Source organism: Nannobrachium achirus (genome assembly GCF_963921795.1).
Source record: "Nannobrachium achirus genome assembly, chromosome: 7".
Taxonomy (NCBI): Eukaryota; Metazoa; Chordata; class Actinopteri; order Myctophiformes; family Myctophidae; genus Nannobrachium; species Nannobrachium achirus.
This window is the reverse complement of record NC_137816.1, coordinates 53,562,325-53,588,651: the sequence shown is the minus strand read 5'-3', so window position 1 is coordinate 53,588,651 and position 26,327 is coordinate 53,562,325. Positions and strand designations below refer to the sequence as shown.

Sequence of the window (26,327 nt, the reverse complement as noted above, 5' to 3'; positions counted from 1 at the left end):
ATTGTACTTGAGTAAATGTACTTAGTTACTTTACACCACTGATAAAATGTACAGTAGGCTAGTCGTGGAACCACTGTTATGTCGTGAACTGGGTTAAACCATAGAGGTAATATGAGTTAAACACATTTTGTGAACTACACTTCCCATGACCCTTTGTAGTCCTTTATCTTATACACAGCCGTATCACGTGTCATCAGCTAATACAGGAAGTACAACAATGGCGAAGATACGAGTCACTTGGTGAATCAAAGTCGCACAAAAATACTTTCAGTTCTAAACAAAGTGTTTAATTGATTTTAGTGCTGACATAGTTGTTCAGCCGCGAATGTTACCAACATGGCTAGAATGTTGGAGATCATCGTTTTATCGGTTATTTTCCTGTCGTCGCAGGTAAGTTGATATAATGTTTTGTTTGCTAAATATCTGGGGCAAAAACAGGCCCTTTACATTGGCTGAACATGGACAGTACAGTCACTTATGTTGGTTTTTCATCAAGAACCTGGGCTGTTAATCTAGACGAAACCTATACTACCGTAGTTAATTAGTTAATGAGCCAATGGGGGAACTTGTTATACTTATAATAAGCTTTTAATCCATCGGGTTTTAGAGTTATAATGGATGTGTAGTGTCATGTGTAAATCCCATAGCCTGGGGGATGTAGGTGTACTTAAAACTCTTATACCTGATAGCCTACTTCCCTCTCTGGAGTCAAGTTTAACCCTGACCAAAAAGAATGGTCATTTTAAAAACAAAATGCTGTGTATACAACATAGACGTAATGAATGAACTGTTACTTTTTGATTGATTGAATACTTGATTAGAAGTTTGCTTAGGAAAAGGTGCAGGACAGTAACGGTTCACTGATACAAGGCCAACTAAAAGGATAAAGGCCACAAGAAAGCTGTTAGGCTTGTTTGCATTGAGGTCCCCTTTACTTCATTCATACAACAGACAAATAAAACACAGTACTTTAAAATGTCACTATAAGACAGCCAGAAAACAGAATAAAACATAATTTGTATTTACAGTAAAAAGGGCTGGTGGAGGTAAGAATAGGCATTGTCTTTTTTACCAGTTTGGAGTTGCAGCCACCTATAGTGACTTTTCTGAGTGGTTTTAAAAGAGGACAAGGATTTACACAGCTCTGACCAAAAAATAATGAGCATTTTAAAAACAAAATGCTAGAGAGCGTGTTCGTGTAAACAATGAACTCATACTGGACTGTTATTACACTACAGTTAACTATTGTAAAAATGGGTTAATTAGTTTAGCTAACTGTATGTTTTCAATGATTGAATACTCTATTACAGTACAGTGGCACACATAAGAAATCATCAGCACTATGAGCAATAAAAGTATATGTACAGAAAAACATTTTCTTAGATTAGAAGACTTGCAAATTGCGGACATGTCCTCTTGAAGTTGAAGTGTGCATGCAGGGACAGGCATGGCTTTCCAAATAAGGGAATGAATGTTTACACACCTAAAAGAAAGATATGGAATGTTCAGACTCTGTCTAGACAGGTATTTCTCAAAGTGGTGTCCAGGGGGGGGGAGTCCCAGGGGTCCTCGAGGTGCTTCCCAGATTTATTGTTAAGAACCAAATGGATACTTAATTACTTATAGATTGTACAGTACAAATGGTACATTTGGTTCCAAAGGGTCCATTTGGTTCCATTTGTACAATCAAATGCCTACTAAACTGGGGGTCTTTGAAATGATCATGTTTGAGATTGAGAACCACTAGGCTAGACTAGACTGTAAAAGAAAGAGATGTACTTCCTTGGAAGAGGGGAGGCAGGAAATAACTCATCCAGCAATGATTTTGTCCAACAAGGGCATTGTTTGTGTGCTACTATGGAAGAGAGTCAATAACCCCTTTTGAGTGCAGGGGATTTAGAAAATATGGTTTATGTTCTCTCTCTTCCCAATGAAACATATTGAAAGTAGAAGTGAAAGTGGCTAAGTTTGATTGCGTATTTTATAAATATTTAGTAATACTAGAAACAAGTAGAAAGTATTAACAAGAGCGATGATATGCCGTTTAAGTTATACATTCTGTATACGTTGTCTAACCAGACTACCTCTGTAGTGTTGCTGTCAATAGGGTGGATTACATTATGTGGACGATGTCTGATTTATTCATATTCTTCAATGTCATTCCTATTAACATTGTTTTGTCATATTTAGCTGTTGGCTACATTATGTGAATATTATTTCAATAATCAGCTGTTTTTGTGAACACCAGTCACACTACAGTACGAGGTATCGTCCCTCTGGGCTATAGGATTTTGACTGCGTAGGAATTCCCCCAAAGCAGGTCATCATCTGTTGCTAGGTCACATAGCACTTGTAATGCTTCCGTAATTCACCATCAGTTGGTTGAGTTGCCTGCTGTAACCTTGTCAGTGATTTGGCTTGGACTAATGTATGCTTCATTCCCAACAGATAAACTGCCAAGAGGCCATATTGCACATTTCAAATGGATCTACCAATAAAGAGTACTGCCTAGTGTACAATAACAGGTGGAGCAACCTGTCAGAGACCCTGGAAACTGCTGTGAGTTACGTTGTTTTCCATGCTTTGCTACAAACCCTCAGTTTTTAAATATATTTTATTTTTTGTAGGAAAAGAAAATGGGATTTGTGACCCATAAGAATTGGTCTGTGACCCACAAATGGATTGTTAAAAATAGATACCTATTTCCTCCCACGAGGGGAATTCAGTATTTTCAGCCCAACCCAGCTCATTCGCTGCCCACAAGGAGCACGTCAGCAATTATGGGTGAAGAGTCTTGCTCAGGGACACACATCGAAATTGCTATCCTGGCCTGGGACAACCAGGGGCTCTGGTTCCCCAGGCGGCCTCCCTAACCATTCAGCTATGCCGCCCTCACCATCATGTGACCATAGACTGTAATAAATATGGACAGTGGGAACCCATTGGTTTCTTAACTGCGAAAATGAAGCTTTTTTTTACCTTGTATGGGTGTCGCCATCATTGTTTTAATGTGGGTACCAGGAATGCTATTGGCTGCCAACCAGCCAATAGCATTCACGTGCAACCGCAGGGATACATGGGACATTGTCTTGAGCTTGCCGAAAATAAATCACCCAAAGAAGAACCATCACAAGCCCCTCCAACAGCATACCCTGCTTTAACATCAATTATAACATAAATTGGACCATATTTGCACAAAACGCATATCATGGTGATTGAAACGAGGTTTTATACTAGCGACAGGACCCATAAAGTATTTATGACAATGTTTATTAAGGTAATGTAAAAGTTCGAGGGAAATGAATGGAATCTTATGGAGAACATGTTGCTTTTCGTACCAGAACAGCGCAACTAGCAGCCAATCATAGGAACCTTTAGTTCCGTGTTTGCTTTATTTTAAATCTGGACAACTGGCCCCCTGGTTGTGACCCACTGTTTGGGAAACAGTGTTCTAAATTTCAGAAGAAATTGATTCTCCCCTCTGCAGTGTCACCATCCCATTTGCTAGATTGTGACAACATTGTACCCCCCACCCCATAGGAGCAGTATCCAGTAGTGAACCATTGTACCCCCCATAAGAGCAGTATCCAGTAGTGAACCATTGTACCCCCCATAGGAGCAGTATCCAGTAGTGAACCATTGCACCCCCCATAGGAGCAGTATCCAGTAGTGAACCATTGTACCCCCCATAGGAGCAGTATCCAGTAGTGAACCATTGTACCCCCCATAGGAGCAGTATCCAGTAGTGAACCATTGTACCCCCCATAGGAGCAGTATCCAGTAGTGAACCATTGTACCCCCCATAGGAGCAGTATCCAGTAGTGAACCATTGTACCCCCCATAGGAGCAGTATCCAGTAGTGAACCATTGTACCCCCCATAGGAGCAGTATCCAGTAGTGAACCAGACGTCCACACTGCTATGTGATGCCTCTGGGGTCTCTCCAGCCATGGTGAAGGACAAGGCCCTGGTGGTGATGAGGGGACACTGTGAGTTCAGCCAGAAGGCCCAAGTGGCCCAGGACCTGGGGGCAGCCGCCCTGATCCTCGTCAGCAACGAAACATTGGTAGGATGCTTGTGTGTGTGCCATGATATCAGCTTTTGAACATTTGTTCCCCGTTTTACTTTTTTGTACTTCAATGTTTTCAGGCCAAGGACCCCTTAGTTGAGAGCGAGAGATGAAGCAGGGACCCCCACCAACCCATAGATACCATATAGTTTCATCGTTTGACAGCACAATCATCAGTGTATTTTGGGTTCATGTACATTTGTGTTTCCAGATATTTAACCACTTGAACCGTCAATACATAATAAACTTGACCTTTCACTCTGTACTTAGTCTGCTCTTTTTCCCCTCTACACCAAACCTCTTTGCTGAAAATAGCCGATCTACAAGCTCTCAACGCCTCACGCTTGTAGATCTGCTATTTTTCGCTAAAGTTCTCAGAATATGGACGCTAGGGTTCAAGTGGTTAATATAGAAAAGGAGAAAAAAAGCTTCTATCACACAAAGATTTGGAGGACCCCCCTGTAGTAACTCTGAGGACCCCCTAGGGGTCCTGGACCCCCTGTTGAAGACCCCTGGCCTAATTAAAATCATATGTCTAGAACAGGCCTTGAAAAGGCTGCTTGGACTTGTGTATATGTTGTGACCACTGACCAGTGATGCATGTCAGGCAGGGTTGTTTGTGTATAAAATCAGGAGATTAACGGGAGAAAGAGTTAAACAGAGGGATGCTTCCGCTTGAACCGGGGCACGTGGCCATGACGTTCCCTGCCCTGGTTCATGCTATCTCCAGTTTTCACATATTGAAACAATATACACAAACCTTTATGCACAAACCTCATTGTAGTTGGTGTTATTTTTCCACAGTGCCATATTTCAAAGTAAGAAGTATTTAATCTGGGCACAGTATCAAGGCTACAGTGTTCACAGGGCATGTCATTCTTTGAAGACACTAAATTGAGGGGGCTATGACATTTCCTCCTGCCCTCGTCTAGAATTTTACCCTTTCTAAACCTTTAAGAATATTATTATTGTATTATTATTATTGTCATTATTATTATTATTATAATTAATTAATTAATTAATCAGTCCATGAGTGGGTGTTTCTTGTAGGTTACACATCTCCATTCAGAAACATTGCCATTCAGAAGATTGACTTCCCTAACCTCAGTGGGGGTATTTCTGAATGGGGATGTTTCTAAGTGGGGGTGTTTCTGAATGGAGGTCTGCCCCCTTTCTGGTTTGTAGGTATATAAAAGAAATTACAGATTTGTATTTCTATATTATATGTAAGCAATTTACCCCGAGTGAGAGGACATTATGCTCTGATAATGTCCTGTGTTAACACAGGACATTATCAGAGCATAATGTCCGACCCCGAGTGGTAAATAGCTTTTCTACCACTTTTTCCCTTATACATGAAAGAAAACACATAGTTGTAACTTGCAAGGATCTTAAGTTACAATCATTATTGCCTATAAAACTTCCGCGAGACAGCAGATAGTTCCACCAACAACATCTTCTACTCACCAACAGATGGCGCCAACTCCATACTAATCCATGCGTCTAGCTTACAGCTAAGCTAACGTCAGTTAAAAGCACCGTTCCGGCCGTAAATAGAGGCTGTTCGCTTCCAGAAAGGCATAGGTTCAGAGAAAAGGGGCTTTAAAGTTGGCGGATTGCATTGGATCCAAATAAATCGGCGACGATAGTACGCACGTTAGTAAACATAGGACCGCTGCGACCTTCATTTGTTGGTTGGGGGAAAGGTGTTCCGACTACCTCCTGAAGTCCCCGGATGTACACTGAGGCGCATTGATCTCGGACAAGTCCCCACACAACTTTGCGGCAGTTGTCCTCTCATAACCTCCGGAATTTAGCCAATCAGAATCCAGTATTTGAACACGTGACTCGAAAAAGTGGTAGAAAATTTATTCTAGTTCTAAGCGAGTTTCCTTTTCTGTTTCATCTTCTCTCTACGTGGCTGTGCAGATCACTCCATCAGCCAATCAGTCAGCGTATGATAGGATCCACATCCCCTTGGTTCTGATGAGGTACCGAGACTTCCTGGATGCACAGCGGGTACGTCCTCTCTCACAGTTTTTGAGCGGTGGTCACACCATCTCCTTAGGGTGACTGTGTGTGTAGCTATGTGTGTGTCTATGCGTGTATGTGTGTCTGTAGCCTGGCCTGCAATACTGCTGGGTGACCAGAGAGGTGCTGTTGAGCAGCCTTGAAATGTACACGCACGCGCACACACACACACACAGCCTTGAAATTAATGGACACCATCGCTCAGTTCACACTGGTGTGATTTTTTCAATAATCAACAGTGTTTCACAAAATACAATAGCCCTACTGCATGTAGTGCATTATGAGATAGTAATCATCAATTTGTTGTCTTTTTGAAAAAAATAAATAGTAATAATAATCTCTGTTGCTTTCCGTCGGTTGGTTTGGTTTAGTGTTGGTGCATTTGTAATGCAAATAGTGCGTGTGTGTGTGTGTGTGTGTGTGTGTGTGTGTGTGTGTGTGTGTGTGTGTGTGTGTGTGTCCATGCGTGTGTGCCCAGGTGTTTGGAGTGGTGATGCAAGCCCAGCTGTACGCCCCGCGGCCACCTCAGGTTGACCCCAGCATCGTTGTCATGCTGCTGATCGCCATGGTCACCGTGGCTCTGGGAGGCTACTGGAGCGGGGCGTGTGAGAGGTAAGATAATGATGGACGAGCCGCTTCCACATCTCACATCCTTGACCACTTTCAATCTGGCATCCCTATTTTAGGCAAAATGTCCCAATATTCTACATCAGGGGTCTTCAGCGCGAGGCATTGTGAGCTTGTAGATCTGCTATTTTTGGCTAAAGTTCTCAGAATATAGACGTTAGGATTCAAGTGGTTAAAAGGAGAAAAAAGTTTCTATCACACAAAGATTTGAAGGACCCCCTGTAGTAACTCTGAGGTCCCCTTAGGGATACCGGACCCCCTGTTCAAGACCCCTGTTCTACAATTTCTATTCTTTCAAAATGGCATATCTACAAGCAAACAAACGCGATGTGAGCTCTTACTGTAGATAGGCTATAATCGCTGTGTGTGACACCATCATATGATAGCCTCATTCTCAGCCTTTTCACGGAGAGAAGTAAAGCCTGGTCACGACCTAAAGCAGAGAGTGTCTATAGGGAGTTAGGGACTGAACTTCCATCGTATGCATTTCCCCCGGAAACAATATTTTTTTCCTATCACAGCACTCGCTTCATTCACGGAGAATCGGAGAATGTAAATAGATTGACCTCAACGTCATTCCCTTGGGCGGTACTTAACGCCAAATTCCGGTACTTCCGTCAAGACACTCAACGGCCGGGCGTTGCCCAACGTGATGGTACGATGTAGTATAAAATAGCGGTTACTTTCCAGCTCTTACTACAAGAATATTTGAACTTGAAATTATAGACCGGTTCCAGCTCAGCCAATTACGGATCAGCTGCTGTTATAGCCCGCTTACCAGGTGTATTGCATTTCAGAGCTGCAATATTATTTTCTTAGCTATTAATAAATAAATTAATACAATAATTGAGAAGTGTTTTTCTATCTATATATTTCTTTATATACTAGTAACTAGTCCATACCCAAGGATGTGCGCACCCAAACCATGAGAAATCCATCCAAGCTATTTTTGCTAATAACACGGCGGGGACCGTCACCATGACAACAGCAGATCCTATAGCCTGCGGGGACTGTAAGGCATTTAGTAACCATGACAACAGAGGCCACAGCCCGTGGCCACGTATGCGCAATTACCGCTTAAGTTTAGGGAAAGTGAAAAATGGACTCCGTCACTGCCTTCCTATGTTAATGGTCAATGCCCGTGTGGAAGTTCAGATCAATTGCTCAACCCACTGAGAGAGAGAAATGCGGATCAGACGGCCGGACGGACTGACGGACCGACAGACACACAGAGGTTAGTTAACTTTATAGTTAGATAACAACAAATCGGATAATAACCAAATAATTGGCATGTTGATCAGTAAAATAAACATGCTCTGAAAAATGCATGCAAACGCCTTCGAGGTTCCCAAGTGGGCCCTGATCCAGATAAGGTTGAGAAGCACTGTTCTTTGTCTAGGATCTATGTGTGTCTGTCTCCTTTAGAGCCAGGTTGAGGATCTGTGTTTGTCTGTCTCCTTTAGAGCCAGGTTGAGGATCTATGTGTGTATGTCTCCTTTAGAGCCAGGTTGAGCGGAGAAGTAATAGGAGGAGGAGGTGGAGGAGGAGGAGGAGGAGGTGGAGCAGATAAAGCAGACAGCGGTGACATCTTCCTGTACTCTCCTTTCAAAGTCATCATCTTTGTGGCTCTCATGTGTGGCATGCTGGTCCTCATGTACTTCTTCTACAATGTCCTTGGTGAGTAGGCTGACATGGTCTTAACCAGATATTAGAATGGAGTAGTTACCCACATTAAACCTGTTATCCATATTTCTTTTGCCCTATTTTGGGCATGGAATGACATTTCTTTTTAAATGGAATCATGCTGATATCGGGCTCCACATGGGCACAGCGTGGCTCCAATGTGGATCTTAATGTGACATCATGAAGAACAAAACGGGACTTGTGACTCACTTTTGGATGCTCCAAGCTATTAATTGCGCTATTAACAGCACATACGATGTATCGACCCTTTCGGTCAGCTCCACCTGGTGATCAGGGACGGTACCAAGACTTTTACATGATTTCTTTACAAACAAAAGATTAAAAAAACAGTAATAGACAGAACCAATTAGAAAGCAAAAAGAGGTAGCACAAAATGAAAACTTTGAAGACTAAAACACCATTGGCTTAATTCGGCCTGTGACATCAGTCATCTATGACGTCCGACAGTCGTCTATGACATGTCATAGATGTTATGTGATGTCATGTCATAGATTCTATGACACTACATCTTTTTTTACTAACCAGTTGCGCAATGATCAAGGCCCCGACACCTCCCAGGCCATGGGAGGCGATCAAAGGCGGGAGGTTCTATAGCAGGTGTTCAAGTGCATGTGTCGCAACACAATACATTGTGATCTTGTAGATTGACAATTCTTACCACGCAACGTCCTACAACAAAATATAGACGGGGCTTAAGTGTTTTTAAAAACTAGGCCTTTCTTTTGGGGGTTGGCATGGGAAGTAGCCTGGTTAGTGAAACATATTCCCACTTAGACTCCAGTTGAGATGTTGGTTGACATGTTCTGTAGTTGATTATTCTTGTGTGTGTGTGTGTGTGTGTGTGTGTGTGTGTGTGTGTGTGTGTGTGTGTGTGTGTGTGTGTGTGTGTGTGTGTGTGTGTGTGTGTGTGTGTGTGTGTGTGTGTGTGTGTGTGTGTGTGTGTGTGTGTGTGTGTGTGTGTGTTTTCCAGTGTACATCATTATCGCCATATTCTGTGTGGCCTCCGCTACCGCACTGTTCAGCTGTCTGGATGCTGTGATGGACTTGATGGGGTGTGGCACAATAAGGTACGAACGCACGACTCCCATAAAACAAACTCTGTTTCACCTTTAACACCCACAGTGGTTCAGTTTGAGCAAAGCAGATGGTAGACCTCTACAGTATGTTTGGCCTTCACACTGTGCTACTTTTCTACACAGATACTATGTCTGTATTCAAAAGTAACACAATAATTACATTTTGGGTATGTCATTATAGGTGAACATAAAAAACATATATATTTGGTTATCACAATGCATTGTGAGCTTGTAGAATGTTTTTCTTTTTTCTTTCTTTTTTTTTTCCTTTTTTGCTATTCGTCGTGTGAAGAAATATATTCGGTTTACCTTTTCACACCCAACAAAACCAAACTTACAGGCACATAGAAAGCATGTTGTTTATCAACTTACTGTTTATCTCAGAATCCTAATGTGGCAAGAAACCATAAGCCGTGTGTGTGCGTGCGCATATATTGTAAAATGACAGTTTTCCTTGTCCTCACAACAAGATAAATGGTTGTTTTATGGTCAAAGAAAATATTTTTAGTGTTATGTTTGCAATCAGGAAACGGTTCAGGGTTAGACTAGAGTTATGTTTATGTTATGTTTAGACTTTGCCGCTTGTTAGTGTCGTGCAAACAGTAATACAAGAGTGTGTGTGTGTGTGATTGTGTGTGTGGGTGTGTGTGTGTGTGTGTGTGTGTCTGTGTGTGTGTGTGTGTGTAGTTTCTCCATCAGGAACTCCACATTCTCAGTGAGGTCTCTCATCCTGGCTGCAGCGTGCATCAGTGTAGCTGTGGTGTGGGGAGTCTACAGGAATGAAGACAGGTACCGTTTGTTTGTCTGTCTGACTCACACTTTTGCCTTCTATCTGTCTTAAGGGGAACACACACCAGACGCAGAGGCGGCGCGTCAAAACATACGGCCCCATTATTTTCAATAAACGAACCCACACCGGCGGCGCCAGACTCGCACAGGCGCGGGTCTGCTGCCTCGCACCAATACAGCGCTGTTCTATTTCTAGGCGCTGCCGCACAGTGAAAATTCTCTCCACCGGGGAAAATGGATGCGCCGCACGGCAGCACGCTGCATCCAGTTGATGTTACCACGCGGCACACACGTGCATCAATACTGCGACGAGACGATGCGCAGCCGCCCGCGTCCGGTGTGTGTTCCCCTTGAGTCACACTATCGCCTATTCGCCTTATGTCTCTCTGCCTGTCTGTCTCACAATACTGCCTTCTGTCTGTCTGTCTGTCTGTCTGTCTCTCTCTCACACACACACACACACACGTGCACGCACACACAGATATGTTGCATGCCAGTCCTCCCACACCTCTGGGGAATTTCTTGGGTCCTGAAGTCATAAAAAAGGAAGTGGTTATTGGTTAAACTAGAAACTGTTTTTAAAAACAGTGCTCATTACCACCACCCACCGTTACCACTGCAACACCCTGTGTGTGCTGGTGTGCGTGCGCGCGCAACACTGTTACGGAATAGAAACCTGTGGCTTGTCATCTGAGATTCCAAACATCATGTGAGGCTGTTGTGTGCTACATAGATATTTCAAGTCTCCCAAAAAAGACACATCCAACCTAACGTAGAAGTTACAAGTTGTCACTGTCGGGCAGAAACCCTGTATCTTCATGTTTCAGCTTTTTATGAAATGAAACAGGAAACTGAGGGCAGGGAGAGATGGTGTGAGTCAGATTTCAATTCCTCATGACTTGTCTAGGTCCTAGAGCGGTCCCCCCCCCCCCCCCCCACACACACACACACACACACTTTTGTTTAATCTTTGCAGTGGAGTAAATAATTCCTGCTGAACATCAAATTAGTTGTAGTATATCGTCGTTGTCGATTGGAAACCTTGTATGTCCAAAACCTACCCCTTTTTATTATTTTAAAAAACAATTTAAAATAGTGAAAATAGCCGATCTACAAGCACACAACGCCTCGCGGTGCGAGGCGTCGTGTGCTTGTAGATCTGCTGTTTTCACTAGTTTCACTAGACAGTCTTGTATGATGAAGCAGGGCTTTACTTACACATTTGAAACTTGGAGATACAAGGTTTCTGCCCGACAGTGACGATATATATAGCTTTGTTCTTAGCAGAAATGAAATTGAAAAAAATATATTTTAAAGATTTCAAAATATATTTTATGTGAACAGAAATGACGGATGTTGACAACTTCCTTTGTTGTGCTTTCAGGGGTGTAATTAACTGGCTCCCAAACAGTGGGTCGGGACCCATTTGTGGGTCGCAGACGCATCTTTATGTGTTTGTTTATTTTTTTGTTTCCTACATTTTTTTCTAAATTATTATTCAAAAATATTTTCAAAAAACATTCCCAAAAGAGCATTTTTTTTTCATGAATTAAAAACAAAATTCAATGATTTTCTTTCAATAATTTCATAAAGAAATCAAATAAAAATCGTATCTCCATTACTAAATCTGTCGTTGGAGCATTAGAACAGTGTGCGGACTTCCTCTTCTTTCTATTGTTTAACTGCACACAGATTGTACAGGTGCCGATAGAAAAGCTTAATGTGTAATCATTTTGTGCAGGCTGCAACCATCAATGTTGCACTCACAGTATGTTTAGATAATTAAAAAGGTGAAAGAAGAAACATTTTATCTGCAGTTCAAGGTCTGTTCTCAGATACAAAGTGTTCTGTGTGTTGTCTGGGAGTCCGTTCTAGTTCGCCCAACACATCGATGAATGGTGCCTTTGCTAGAATCTAGCAAGCAAAGAGAAAAGTTTCATCAAAAGTCTAAAGGGGAAAGTTGGCAGTGAAAACTCAGCATACCTGGTGTCATCAATGCAAAGCCATTGTACAGTAACTTATCTTTTTATTTGGTGTAACAGCATACTGATAAGTACTGTCTGTAATCAAATGTTTGCAGGTGCAGTTAGAAATGCTTGTGATATCATTTTATGCAAGCCACAGCCTTGAGGACATTTTAGTTCATTAAAAAGATGTGTGTTTTTGCGTTGTTCAAGGTGTCTTTCTTGAATACAGCTGGTGTCTGTTCTATGGCCGACAAATCGTTGGAGGCCCCACAGTGACCCCAGTCTGATTAGTGACTGTCTGACCCTGTCATTCACTCTCAACGTGGATAAAAGTATAATGAGCATTGTTGTTGTAGGTAAATTCTGTATTTGCAAACGGTAAATAAAGCATGCACATCTAAATGATAAAGAAGTCCCAGGTGCTGGACAAGAGGCATAGTGTATCAAAAAGTCCACACTGGACAATGCTCCACCACTAGTAATTTATTCCCCCCAAAGTGTCCTTGGATTGATATATTACTCTTGGAGAATCACCCAGTGTGTGGACATTATTTATTTCTTTTTAGATTCTCAATTTGGATATTTTCAACCTATTTTCAAAATAATTTACTGGGCCAGGTATTCTTGCTGGCGAGACCGTTTTGGCCCTTGAAATATAGAGGTACAAGGTTTATACAACGATAATTGATTATAAAAACGAAATAATCTATACTAGAGGGCACCTAGGTCTGTTCTCAGATACAGAGAGGGACCAGTGTCCTGTGTGTTGTTGGGAGTCTGTTCTAGTTCGCCCAACACATCGATGGATGGTGCCTTTCCTAGAATCTAGCTAGCAAGAGAAAACTGTCATCCAAAAGTCTAAAGGGGAATGTTGGCAGTTAAAACTCCCAGAGTAGCCTTGAGATAATATCGTCATACTGTATGTGTTTGACTTTTCCTCCTAGATGGATCTGGATCTTGCAAGATCTCCTTGGTGTTGCCTTCTGCTTGAACTTCATGAAGACCATCTCACTGTCCAACTTCAAGGTACCTCACTGTCATGCAGCCATCTAATACCTCATGTGTACCTTGTCCTACGACGAATTCACCACAATATCCTCCCTCAAGAGCTGTAGTGAGCTGTGCCAGTTCCCTTTGCATTAGCAGTATCGGCAATAAAACTATTAACTATTATTATTATTATATTAGTTTCAATATGTAAAACTATTGTGAACATGTAAAGCCATGGTGCACTTCATTTATTTAACCGAAGGAAGCACATATTTACAGTACATATTAAAGAGTGTTAGATTATAGTTGTAATGACTCATCAGATCTACAGATCCATCTAAAAAAATTGAATATTGTTTAAAAGTAGATTTTCTTGAAACTTTCATATATTCTAGATGCATTGCACATTCAGTGAATTATTCCAAACCTTTTTATGGCATACAGCTCATGAATATCAAAACTCCATATTTCAAAATATTACAATATTACACAAGACCGCTCAAAAGAATTTATAATAGAGAAATGTCAACCTTCTGAAGTCAGAGTTGCTTGAAGTCCAGTGGGAAGTTTCCGAAGTCAGTTATGATTTGGGGTGCTATGGCATCTGCAATGCTTTTTTACACAATATACGTATATATATTTTTAGATGAATCTGTATTCTAGTTGTGATGACTCCAGGCATGCAAACTGGTAGCTTTTCGGCAAAAATCGCCGGTTTGAATCCAAATAGTTCATTTGTGTCGACTCGTTCATGTGTAAACTGCTCTCCTCCAGATCTGCGTGATTCTGCTCAGCCTCCTGCTCGTATACGACGTCTTCTTCGTCTTCATCACTCCCTTCTTCACTAAGGTAAGACGGTAGAAGCCATTAAAACGTCAAGCTGAGATACAAATGTTGTGTGAGCCTGGCCATCTGCGTGGCATAGAGGCAGAAAGCAACAAAATAATTGTTACTGCTGTATACAATGGTGGTAATTTACAGTGTTTAAAATAGCAGATATACAAGCTCACAGCACGGTGCGAGCTTGTAGATTTGCTATTTTTGAAGTCTTGACCCGATTCTATAAATGTCTTCTAAATCCTTCTTAAGGTTTTAGAAAAAAGCATGTTTTTATATCAGTGGTTCTCAAACTTTTTCATGTCAAGGACCCCTTACCCTTGTGTTTTGGCTGCCGACCCCCATCTCAAAATATTATTTATCAGGGACCCCCAGAAGCAAATATTTGAGTTACAATGTTTGCTTAAAAAAAAAAAAGGAAAAAAGAAAAGATCTACAAGCTAAAATACAGGTCTAAATGGGTTCAAATTGGGGATTAATTGATTCATTGATTGATTATTTTATTAGACAAAAATGGAGAACAGTACAAGTATAGTCAATACAATTGAAATGTAGTACAGTACGAGTACAGTTAAACACCCTGTCTAAAAGGAACATCCCAAATAAGACCTTTTACTGTCTTTTTTACGTTGGAAGCCCTCTGTATTTAATTCATGGACATAATAAATAGCAAGCAAAGAAAACATTAAATTAGTCACTAAGCGTAATAAAACAGTTCAACAGTAGTGTAATGTCATATCTACTATCTAAACCGTAATTTAGAACCTAATTATGAAAATTGTCAGAACCTAATTATGAAAATTGTCAGACCTCGTCTGTGAACTGTGAGGGCAGTGTAAACCAAAAGTGATACTGATTTGAAGCAGCTCTAATATGAAAATGTTGAGTGTTTCTCCCTGTCCACAGAATGGCGTGAGCATCATGGTGCAGGTGGCCTTGGGCCCTGATGCTTCTGGAGAGCGGGTATGTCCATGCCTTGCTTCTTTCGCTCTTTAAAGCATTCAGACTAAAATCTATTAATCAAAATCAAATACATTTTGTTGTTTTGCAATGTTTTTCATAGTTTTGGTTTTACTTGAAAATGCACTGGCTTTTATTAACACCTTGGCTGAACACTTGAGCCAAATTCCAATACTCTAACTTCCACACTCATGTCCTCCACTCGCACCTTAGTCCCGCCTCCATGCAAGGAGGCAAGGATTAGCTGTGAATCTGGAGGAATCAAGCAGGTTGGACTGATAGACACATTCCAATACTCACATTTCATTCACCTCCTCAGCCCTCCAGATGTCATGTTGTATATTCGACACTGTATTTGTTGATAATAATGCTCAATAGATTTGCATTCTCCCACACCCATACACAACACACAGCAGGATTGTGTAAATGAAGATCAAACCATTATTTAATGTGTTGCTTCAGTAGCTTTGATCACTGTTAGTCTGTCAGATACTGTATATACACTTCAGTATCTCTTCCAGTTTATTCAAGTGGGACACTTTCATCACACACCTATCTTTACATTATTAGAATATGAGCAGACCCAACCCTTTGTTCCTTTGAATTCCGCAAACAAAAGCAATAGCTTTTGGATCCCATCTCCCAGGCTGTGTATTATCCGTCATAGCCCGAGGAGACAGTCCGTTGCAGTATCCAGTTACAAAGTGGATGTCAGTCAACACTTCTAACAAGTTGACTAAAGTACTGAAGTGAACACTTGCTGATCGCTGCTCCAAACAGCCTGGGAAGCCTCCCCTCCACTCACTCTCAGCTCCTCCAAAAACAAAGTAATATTTGGGACACAAACCATTTCCGGGTCACACTGGAGGAGGGAGGGGGCGAGTGGGCAGAAACTAATGTATTGGAATTTGGCTTTGGTGTCACAGTTGTGTGTGGGAGTGAATTGTTGACTAATTGTGCCCACCTTGTGGTTGGGTGGGGGGGTCTGTCTAGGCTCACGGCAACCATGTGGAGGTCGCTGCTGAACCCCAGGTTCCCTCAGAGAAAGTAAGGTCCACCTCCTTACCCATCCACTGTGTTTTGTGTGCGCCACCCTGTGGTGGGGAGGGATGAGGGACACGGCAGACTCAAAGATTGTATATTGTTATGGGTTTAAATCCCCTGATACACGTTACAATTCTTTCATCAATATCAACCAGCAACAACTAGAGGCATCAATTGGGTATGGCCATTGGCAGCGTCATTGGATTAATCTTTTTGTGCCTTCGCGCGTGCAAGGCACAACAGGCATGAATTTATTTTAGGAAGTACATTACATTTTTTTCCCCTTTAGCCATACCCAATTGACGCCTCTGGTCGTAGCTGGTTGATATTGATGAAACATTTGCTATGTGTATCAGGGGCTTAAGCCTGGATGGGATATTTATCCCAAAAGCAGCATAGAAAACTACTAGACATTTTGATAGGTATCCAAATAAGGCCCAAAATGTGTACTACTCGGCGAAGAAATGGTTTAAGTAGTTTATAAAATTACAATTTACTAACTACTGCAAGCTTGTTGACAGATTAATAATTTCCTGCTTTCAAATTCATTCCTTTTGATTTGTTGTGATACATGTGTGATGAGTGGTACATGTGGTGACATGCCCTTCTTTCATATTTGACTGTATTCATATCTTCTAGACTCTAGAGATGCACTTTAAGCCCTTGTTTTGGACAACAAACATGCTAGCACAACGCTCACTTCCTCCATTTCATTGTCATTTAAAGGTTATTAATTTGTTGACACGGAATTGATGTTTGAAAATTGGTTCAATATAAAAAAACGCATGCTTTGTTTGAATGTATATCTGTCTTATGCTTGATTTTTCTTTGTTTTGCATACCAGTGTCCCACAGAAGAAAATATTTGATCTACAAGCTCACAATGCAATGCACCATCATGACACGTTGTGAGTTTGTATATCGGATATTTTTGTCATAGGAGTGAAAGACAGATTTGTATACTGCAAGCATGCTTATTGTCTTCCTCTTGCTATTACAGTACATGGTGACACATTCTCGTCCAATTACATAGTATACAATTTCATCTAATGTACGGTATACAATTAATACGTTATAAACAGATAGCCTAGGGCTAGACCCTTTCATAGGCATTTAATTAAAGGCTGAAATGAAAAACATGGTTTTCCTTTCTCTGCAGCTGCCTGTGGTGATGCGAGTCCCCCGTTTCTCTGCCTGGGCTCAGAACCTGTGTGGAATGCAGTTCTCCATTCTGGGCTATGGAGACATCATCATACCAGGTAAACTAAACAAACTGTTTTATATATTAATGTTATCTTATCATCAAAATCTTAGCGTTTTGGCAATTATTTGGGTGGCCCACATGCAATAATATCCTCACGGCCCACCAGGTGGCCCCGGTCCACAGGTTGCGAATCACTGACATAGTTGAACAGTATCAGCAAACCTGTTCACGAGTTTCCTTCACACAAAAAGGGGAAATTCAAATAACAAATACGTTTACAAAGGGCAAGTTCAGCATAGAAGAAAAACGGTTTCCTTTTTTTAATGTCCCCTTTCCACTGAATAAAAGTCAGTTGAGGAACATTCTTTACCAGGAACTGGTTTGACCTGTTCCAAGAATACATTTTCATTCTTTATTGCCAGTGGTGTAAAGTAACTAAGTACATTTACTTAAGTACCTTACTTAAGTACAGTTTTGAGGTATTTGTACTTACTTGAGTATTTCCAGTTTTCAGTACTTTTACTTCTACTCCACTACATCTCGGATCCAAATATTGTACTTTTACTCCACTACAGTTATTTAAAAACTTTAGTTACTAGTTACTTTGCAGATATAAATTATTATATTATAAACATGCATTAAAGCTATACTGTGTAAGTTGCTCAACTAGTGGTCAGTAGCGTCTGCGTCTTTCGGCCGTTTTTCGCCGCGGACCGGGCCTCACACCCCCGCGTCACCCCCGCGTCTGCCTCCACCTCGCCGAGATCTATCTTTAGAGGGGTCCCTGGTTCCTGTGCGTTCAGGCATTCCGGAGAAACGGAGTGTTTCACCCGAGTATAGATAGAGACACACGGGCGCCTACAAATATGGCCGCCCTATTGTGATAGCTAGCGACCCCACTTCAAGATGCGCTGTGATTGGCCGGCAGTGTATAACCCTCGCTGTGATTGGCCGGTAGTGTATGATGACGTAATTTTTGCACGAAAACCGGACCCCGGTCAGGATCATAGAAAACATATAAAGAGAAGGCTTCAGAAGCTGAAAATAACGGAGTGGGTGTTCTAAAACTATAGCGATTTAAGAGTTAGGACAATTTTAAGATTTGTTTTATAAAAAAAGTTACATGGTACAACTTTAATGCACTTTAGCCTATATTCTATACCATGGCTATTTTCAAACATTTTGTACTTTTACTTTTGGTTCATTCAGTACATTTTGATGCCAATACTTTCGTACTTCTTCGCAAGTACATTTTGCATTCTGGACTTTTACTTGTAACAGAGTATTCCTACATTGCGGTATTGGTACTTTTACTCAAGTAAAAAATGTGAACACTCTCTGTTCTTACTTTTTCACTCTGTTTATTGCTTCCTGGTGAGCAGGCTTGCTGGTGGCCTACTGCAGCAAGTTTGATGTGTGGATCAACAGCTCCAGGAAGGTCTACTTTGTCACCTGCTGTATTGGTAAGTCACAGTACAGACCATGTTTCTCACAGCTGTTCCACCAATACTGACTGCATTTGTCTGACAATAAACAGGTGTGATTCTAAACCTCTTAAACCCTATCCACGAGTTTCCAACGCCCCATAGTGCATTGCGCAAACGTCTGCATCGAGGTTCCGCCGCCGATTTACAAGCTCACAACGGGTTGCATCTGCGACGCGACGTGAGCTTGTATGTCTGCTGTTAAACCCGGAAGTTTGGTCCTGATAGTCTCCAGTAAACCCCCAGGGGTCCGTATTTGGGCCCCTCCTTTTCCACCCTCTACACCAGATCTCTTTGCCAAAAATAGGCAATCTGCAAGCTTACGATGAGTCACATTGCGAGCTTGTAGATCAGCTATTTTCATTGAATGTTCACTTATTTTCTCCTTTTTATGAGACGCCAAATACTAAAGATCGCTGATTGCTATGCTGGTTGTTATATTGCTGTATCATGCCAACTAGTAGGATAAGATCTCTCCTGAAAGCTTTCAAGTTTATTGTACGTTTTGCAGTTGAGGAATGGAAGTTATTGTTCCTACTACTTCAAGAATTGGACATGGATTCATACTAATCATCCTTAACTTGTGTGTGCGTATGTGTGTGATTGTGTGCGCCTGCGTGTGTGTGTGCGTGCGCGCGCGTGTGTGTGCGCGTGCGTGCGTGCGTGTGTGTGTGTGTGTGTGTGCGCGTCTCTTTCCATAGCCTACTTCCTGGGCATGGTGGTGACCTTCGCCGTGATGCTGTTGTCAGGCATGGGTCAGCCAGCGCTGCTCTACTTGGTGCCCTTCACCCTGGTGGCCTCTGCCCTGGTGGCCTGGCGCAGGGCTGAGATGAAGCAGTTCTGGGCAGGGACAACCTATGAGGTGAGAACACCAGGAAGAGACATTCAGACCGTTTACTGTGTGTCTGAAAGTCACGTGAGACTCTTGAGTTGAGTGACTGTGAATTGATATGAAGTATCGTCGCTGTCGGGTGGAAACATTCCAAAGCTGTTACTTTTCAGAAAATGTACAAAAAAGAACCTGTGTTCCAATTGATACAATGTAGTTATTTAGTCACAAGCTTGGTAGTATTTTTTTTATTGGTTCATTACTTCATTTATAAATTTCAGTTCAAAAATCTCAAAGATTTTACAAGTGTGCAGTGTAGTGTGACAAAGCAGGTTATTAACTCATTTACTGCCCCAATCAGAGATTTAAAAAAAAAAAAAAAAAAAATCCAGGCTGCTGCGCCTGAGAAACCCAAGAATTTAATTTGATTTCATTTATAAAAATAATCCAAAATCGGATCCGCGACCCAGTAGTGCCCAGTTTGTTATACTTCCGGGTTTTGCCAGTAGCCCGGAACCGGAAACGCAGTGTGAAGTGAGCAGTGCCTTTTTATTAGGCCTGTGACTATTCACTTTTTCCCGATTCGATTTCGATTCATAGGGTGACGATTCGATTATGTCATGATTATTGCGTTTTCCTGCGATTTGCGATTCGAATCACGATTATTGCGATTTTCCCCCAAAAATTACAGCTTTTTTATATTGAAACAGTTTAAAACAATTCTAATATAAAACATTAAAAGTTGAATCATATACTTCAAATCAATGCAGCCAAATAAAGTCAGTCAATCTTTCTGACATTTATTTCAGCCAACATTACAACAACATGTTCCTGGTCAAGATGCCAGAAAACACAGAACACAACACTCATAAAAAAAAGAAGAAAAAAACAATCGCTGTGCTGCAGGCCTACAGCACTGTGCTAGCTTTAGCCATAACATGACATCTTCATGACCTAAAACTGTTCCTTTAGGACCTGTACTTACTCTGACTGAAAGTGGTTATTTCACCTTCAGGTTAATTTCGCCTTAAAATAATTAATTTTAATAAATAAATAAAATCGGGAAAATCGATTCTGAACTTTGAAAATCGATTAATTGAATCGCGATTAACATCACGATAATATAGTAAATTGATTTTTTTGCACAGGCCTACTTTTTATGAGTTTCATTAAGTGTCCTGCGAAGCTTGGCCAATGAGCCAAGCGTGGGACGGACATGCATACATACAGACAGACAGACAGACAGACAGACAGACAAAGCCAGATGTAGGAGCGGTTAGCACCGCTCAGAAACGAGAGGTTGAAATATGGAAATACAAACAGCTGCCCGACAGCGGCGATATGATTCAGACAGAGAACCATGAGTGTGACTGAAAGTTATGTAAGACTGAGTTGTGTGAGTGTCTGTGACCCACTTTGAGAACCACTGTATAACAGCACAAGCACTACGCTGCTATCACTCACTCACTAACTCACTGCATGGCCCACAACAAGCACATTGCCATCTGTGTGTGCAGACTGAGGTGGTCTAATGGAGTTCACCTTTTTAATCATAAATCAGATCCCTTTTTTGACCATTCTAACTGAGATGTTGTAGATCAGGATTTACTGTCAGTTGAAGATTCGTTATTTTCAAGCCACACTTTTTTGTAACCCATTTTTCACTCAGTGCCAATTACCTAAGCTGTAATCCTGGGCGCTGCTCTCCCCCTGCCAACCTGGGGAGAGTGCCAAACTGAGCTCATGCGTCCTTCAGTGCATGAGGAGTGAGCAGGCCACTTCTTATCACCTCACAGGGGGAAGCTTCCGCGGTTGGACGTAGCGCGTGGAAGGAACACGTTATTCCAACCAGTTCCTTTCCCCTCCATCAGGAGGCGCTGGCCAGGGGGAGGCATTATAGAGACCAGGATTACTGCTTGTTTTTGTGAGGGTACCTACCCTAGGGGACACGGGGAGAACATGCAAACTCCACACAGAAAGGCCCTTTCGCCAACCCCACCTAGGGTGTGGACACTGATGACGTGTAGGAGAGAACACGCCCCCAGGGCCCATAGTGTCCCCCAGTGGGAATCGAACCCAAGGACCTTCTAGCTGTGAGGCAACAGCCCTACCGACTGCGCCACCGTGCCCCTTGCAAGTCGAGTTTCTGCGTCGCATGGCGTATGATGTGGAGGAACACGCTCTCTGTCCCAGTTCTGCTCCTACTGAACAGGCTCCCTGACCAACATAACAATAGTTAAATAGCGAAAGGGAACACCGGAGCGCCCGGCCAAGCTGGAGGCCCTGTAGAGGAAAAGAGCCACATTCTCCTGGATGGTGGGCAGGGACTTTACCCCTGTGCCTCCCGGATGCCCCTTCCTCTGCACATTTACTGCAGAGTACACTGAGACGTCTTGGAAACGCAGGGGAATTGCATGTAATCTCAAGAAATACAAATAACTTGGCATGGTGGTGCGTAAGTGCATGAATGCATGCCTTCAAGGTGTGTGTGTGTGTGTGTGTGTGTGTGTGTGTGTGTGTGTGTGTGTGTGTGTGTGTGTGTGTGTGTGTGTGTGTGTGTGTGTGTGTGTGTGTGTGCGTGTGCGTATGTATAATCGGTGTATGGGGGGGTGTGTGTGATGACATTCTGACCTGGCTTCGTCTCCACCAGGTGCTGGACTCATCCAGGGAGCCTTTGTTGTCAGGTGTGCTTCCTTCCCTTCCACCCAGTCCCACCCCCTGCACCCCTCCTCCACCCTTACAGTTTCACTTTATACAACCTTCACCTTCACCTCATTATCTTGTCTGTTGTTGTTATTTTTTTTTTATGTTGTTTTCTTTTTTTTTTTTACATTTAAACTTCCTTTCCGTGGTCAAAAGATATTCAAACACAACAATGTTTTTATTTATTTTTTTAGTTTTGGAATTTGGAAAAACTTAAACTTAAACTTCTTAAAATAACGACTACGTTTTTCATAATGCAATATATTCTATATTTGGTTCAGTTTAAAAATATGGCTGAGTTAAGCCATTATTTTGAAAAGGTGTCAAGTCTGAATTTACACCAGCCAAGCACATATCACTTATTTGACCACAAGGTGTCGCCAGAGCATTGAATATGTCCTGGGTCTCTTTCACCTTGTGGAACTTTTCCAGGACAGTGGACCATTAAAGCCATGACCCTGAAGTATTGCCTTCACTTCACCATTAACTTCATTTCTTTATTCCTGCAGTCTGGCTGGCTTTCACAGCTTGTGCATTTGTGATTTTATCCTCCTGCTTGTCTTCCAACCAGTATTTTAAGTTTCTCCGCCTGAATCCATTAGATTTTTCCTTTATTAACAACCAGATGATAACTGCCCCCTGCATGCTGTTGCTTGGTGCTAACTTATGAGGCCTGTGGAACAAACTGACATTCATTTGTTGGTGTTCATGAAAAGTCTTGTAATAGTGTAGTGCTAGCTGTGTTACATGGGCACTATAAAGGTCCTTACACAACCGGAACACATATTTTGTGAGATTAATTCATTTGAATTTAAACTGTTGTTTGGGTGTTACGACTAATAGTATCCACACAGAACACAAACTATAGTGAGGCGATAAAGCGACTATTATTTTTCGAAATGAGGTAGATTTTTTCGACCTGTATAAATATATATTTAAATATTTGCAGACGCATTTTCGTGTTGTTTATTCATCACACTCCCAGTCCCGATGTGTAAGGGCCTTCCTTAAATGTGACATCTATCCTCAACCAGGGGTTTTCAAACTTTTCCATCTTAGGGACCTCCACGATGACTTTAAGCCATGGGACCCTGATGTTTTGGTTTAAATTAAACTAAATTGTATTCAATTGTCTAAATGTTGCAATTGCACATACATCACTGTCTGGTATAATACATATTTTATCACACTAATTTCAAGTGTATTGGATTAGGCTGAAATTAAAATGACTGCTTGGCTGGAGACCCGCTGGAACCTCCTCAAGGATGCTTGGGGGTCCTCAGACCCCACTTTGAAAACCGCTGTCCCAAACTATATGCATACAGCAGTACTGTATAGGTCTGGGCGATATGACTTGAAATCAATATCACGATTATTTCAAACTTTTGCCTCAATTACAATTAAAGAATATATATTTTTAAGTGGAAAAGCAGATCAACGATGTGTTGTGAGCTTTTAGATTGTCTATTTTTATAACAAAGTATAATACAAGTGGTTAATCAGACTAATCAATTTAGTTGCATATGAAAATCTTTTGGAACTTTTTCTGTGTCTATTCGTTCATATAATTTAGAAGAAAAGAATATTGTTCAATCATTATTCGTTTAACCTACGTGAGCTAAATTAATTTGGTTATTGGTTCAGTTAATCGCCCAGCCCTAGAGTACGTCTGTGATGATTATTGAGCCACCTTTGAATGTGTTTTTTTCCCCTCTATTTATTCATGTGTTTTGAATTGTTCTTCAGAGGGAAGAGCTGACCGGAGCGCCATAGGAGGAGAGAAATGCTGAGTGATGAGCAACGAAACAATCGGCTGGAGACCTTTAACGTTTGTATTATGAATATGTTCAGAGCAAGGGAAAGAATTTTATTTTTGTTTTTGTCTTGTTTTTAGAACAATATGGGTTAAGTTATGGCTGGGAGCGCATTGTTGTGTTTGTAATAGACAATGCTTAGTAAGCGGACCTGACAGATGCTTTTGAATAGTTAACAACTTAAACCCCATCCCAACTAATTTAAAAAATAGGCAAACTAATTGTAGATTGATTATTTTCAAAGATTTATTTTTAAAGATGCGGTGCCATAGTTTTGTACTTTTTCAGTTTTTCATGTGTCTAGGAGGTTGACAGTATTTCATTAGACCTCCTTTGTATTTGGGATTTCTTCCTGGAGGCTGCCACCTTGTGGGTCAAAAGTGCCGGTCCAAAAACACAGATACAATTACATCATATAATCAACCCCTCCCCTTTTACCATTCACCCAACACTGTGGGTGTGGCTAACTTCAGCTGGGTCACCACCCACCATAACAACCAGGCATACTTAATGAACTGGTGGATGTGGCCACATAAAAAACACATTTTAACTCTTTCTGTACACTTTTGGGGAAAAAATCTTCCTCCTACTATAATCATAATAGCTGTTAATCATGTTTTAGAGGGGGAAAAATCATGGCACACCATCTTTAACTTTTTTGAAAATAACCAATCTACAAGCTCACAACATGATGCATCACTATACGTTGTGAGCTTGACGATCAACTATTTTGCCATATTTTTCAAGAATGTTCAAAGAAATTTGAAAAAAAAGAAAAAAATAGCAGAACAAGAAGCTCACAGCGTTGAATAATAATAATAATAAAACAATTTTTTTTGAACATTCAACTTGCCCAAAATTGGGCCGTCAGAGTTGAAGTGGTACGTTATTTTTGTGCCTGACAGTACATACAGGGTGTTTAGCTCAGTCGTTCTTAATTTCAAGTTGCTCCAGTTTGGTATGCATGGACCCCCATAACTCTCAGTTACAGACCTGTAAAGCTGGGTTCAAACCTGAAGCTATTTCTTCTATTCCAGTCGCTTCTATCGCTTCACTTTGGTCGAGCAGGTCCGTGTTGGTAAAAAAAATCATGTCCCGTTGGAATCAAGGCAAAACACCCAGAAAAAAGGGAGTCCCAACTCCAAACACCAAAATCATGTCCGTGTCTCCGGACTACATCAACGCTGATTGGCTGTCGGGACGCGATGGGTGGAGTGGGGGTGAAGCGAAGGTCGCTTCAGTTGGATTTTTCCAGGTTGGGCGAAGACACAGAGGTGACCGTTCGCGCCACCTCTTTCGGATCGTTCGCGCCGCGCCCGTTCGCGCGTCGTCTTGTCTTTGCATTCACTTTGTATGTAATCGTGCCGCTCGAAATGTCCAGGTTTGGACGCAGCTTAATTGTAAGGGTCCATTTGGGCCCAAGGACCTTTGGGCGTTCCTGGACTTTGATAACCACTGGTTTAGTTCAGTTGAGCAAAAACACAGTGACAGTGATGCCTTGCTGATGATCGCATAAATCCGCAGTGCACTTTATGACTCTTAACTTTTGCCAGTTAATTAATTTGTTGATGAGATGGTGATAATTGATAACCTTTAGCCAAACTTTTAAGATGTTTTGATAACTGTTTTTTGAGGTTTCTGTAACTTGTTTGTATAATTGACCAACATGATTTATTTCAATGCCTTACATTAAAAGAACAACTTGTTTCTACTTTTTAGTATTGGTGTTGTTCTTTCTCAAGCTCCATTACCACTTTAATAAAACATTAATATTCTATAATTTAATATAATTGGATGATTGGACCTGAATGCAGGATGAGTTTTTCTTTTCCCCAGGGGATTTTTTATTTATATTTATTTATTATTATTATTATCTTTTAATTTGTATTACCTTTACAACTTGTAATTTTTGGACAGATACTGCATGTATCACAAGACATGAGAAACAGGCTCTTTAAAAGTACAATCTCACTAAGATTGTGTCATCAGAAATGTTTGAGTTATTTATACAACTATAAATATTGCATGTGGGAGCTATTACAGTAGTCCCAGGGGAGGATTTGGCAACTCATTGGACAAACACAAATGACAGAACTTCACGGCTACTACCTGGCTCTGGGTTACCCTTCATAGTCAAAACAAGCCATAAGTGAACTAGGTTCAAATAAGTTATTGTGGCCATAAGTGAACTAGGTTCAAAT

General features: G+C 41.4%; 1 protein-coding gene across 5 annotated transcripts; it reads left to right on the top strand.

Annotated features, from left to right (window-relative positions):
• Nucleotides 1-218: 218 nt before the first annotated feature.
• sppl2a (signal peptide peptidase like 2A) lies at nt 219-25,837 on the top strand. 5 transcript variants are annotated; one of them, XM_080729544.1, is made up of 18 exons: nt 219-390; nt 2,449-2,559; nt 3,883-4,065; nt 5,998-6,087; nt 6,578-6,711; nt 7,877-7,960; nt 8,228-8,403; nt 9,401-9,497; nt 10,194-10,295; nt 13,207-13,288; nt 14,027-14,101; nt 14,996-15,052; nt 16,043-16,096; nt 17,252-17,351; nt 18,679-18,759; nt 19,482-19,642; nt 22,260-22,293; nt 24,059-25,837. In XM_080729544.1, the coding sequence occupies exons 1-18, from the start codon at nt 337-339 to the stop codon at nt 24,100-24,102; spliced, it is 1,719 nt and encodes a 572-aa protein (XP_080585670.1). In that variant the 5' UTR covers nt 219-336; the 3' UTR covers nt 24,103-25,837. The 5 variants fall into 5 exon arrangements, with proteins under 5 accessions (XP_080585670.1, XP_080585673.1, XP_080585672.1 ...); XM_080729547.1 differs by lacking the exon at nt 7,877-7,960; XM_080729546.1 differs by lacking the exon at nt 16,043-16,096.
• The last annotated feature ends 490 nt before the right edge of the window (nt 25,838-26,327 follow it).

What these genes read in the sequence shown, in the direction of transcription:
- sppl2a (XM_080729544.1), top strand. Translation starts at nt 337, where the DNA reads ATGGCTAGAATGTTGGAGATCATCGTTTTATCGGTTATTTTCCTGTCG. An exon ending in CAGAGACCCTGGAAACTGCT is followed by an intron (nt 2,560 to 3,882) that starts GTGAGTTACGTT and finishes TACCCCCCATAG; the next exon opens with GAGCAGTATCCAGTAGTGAA. An exon ending in TCGTCAGCAACGAAACATTG is followed by an intron (nt 4,066 to 5,997) that starts GTAGGATGCTTG and finishes GTGGCTGTGCAG; the next exon opens with ATCACTCCATCAGCCAATCA.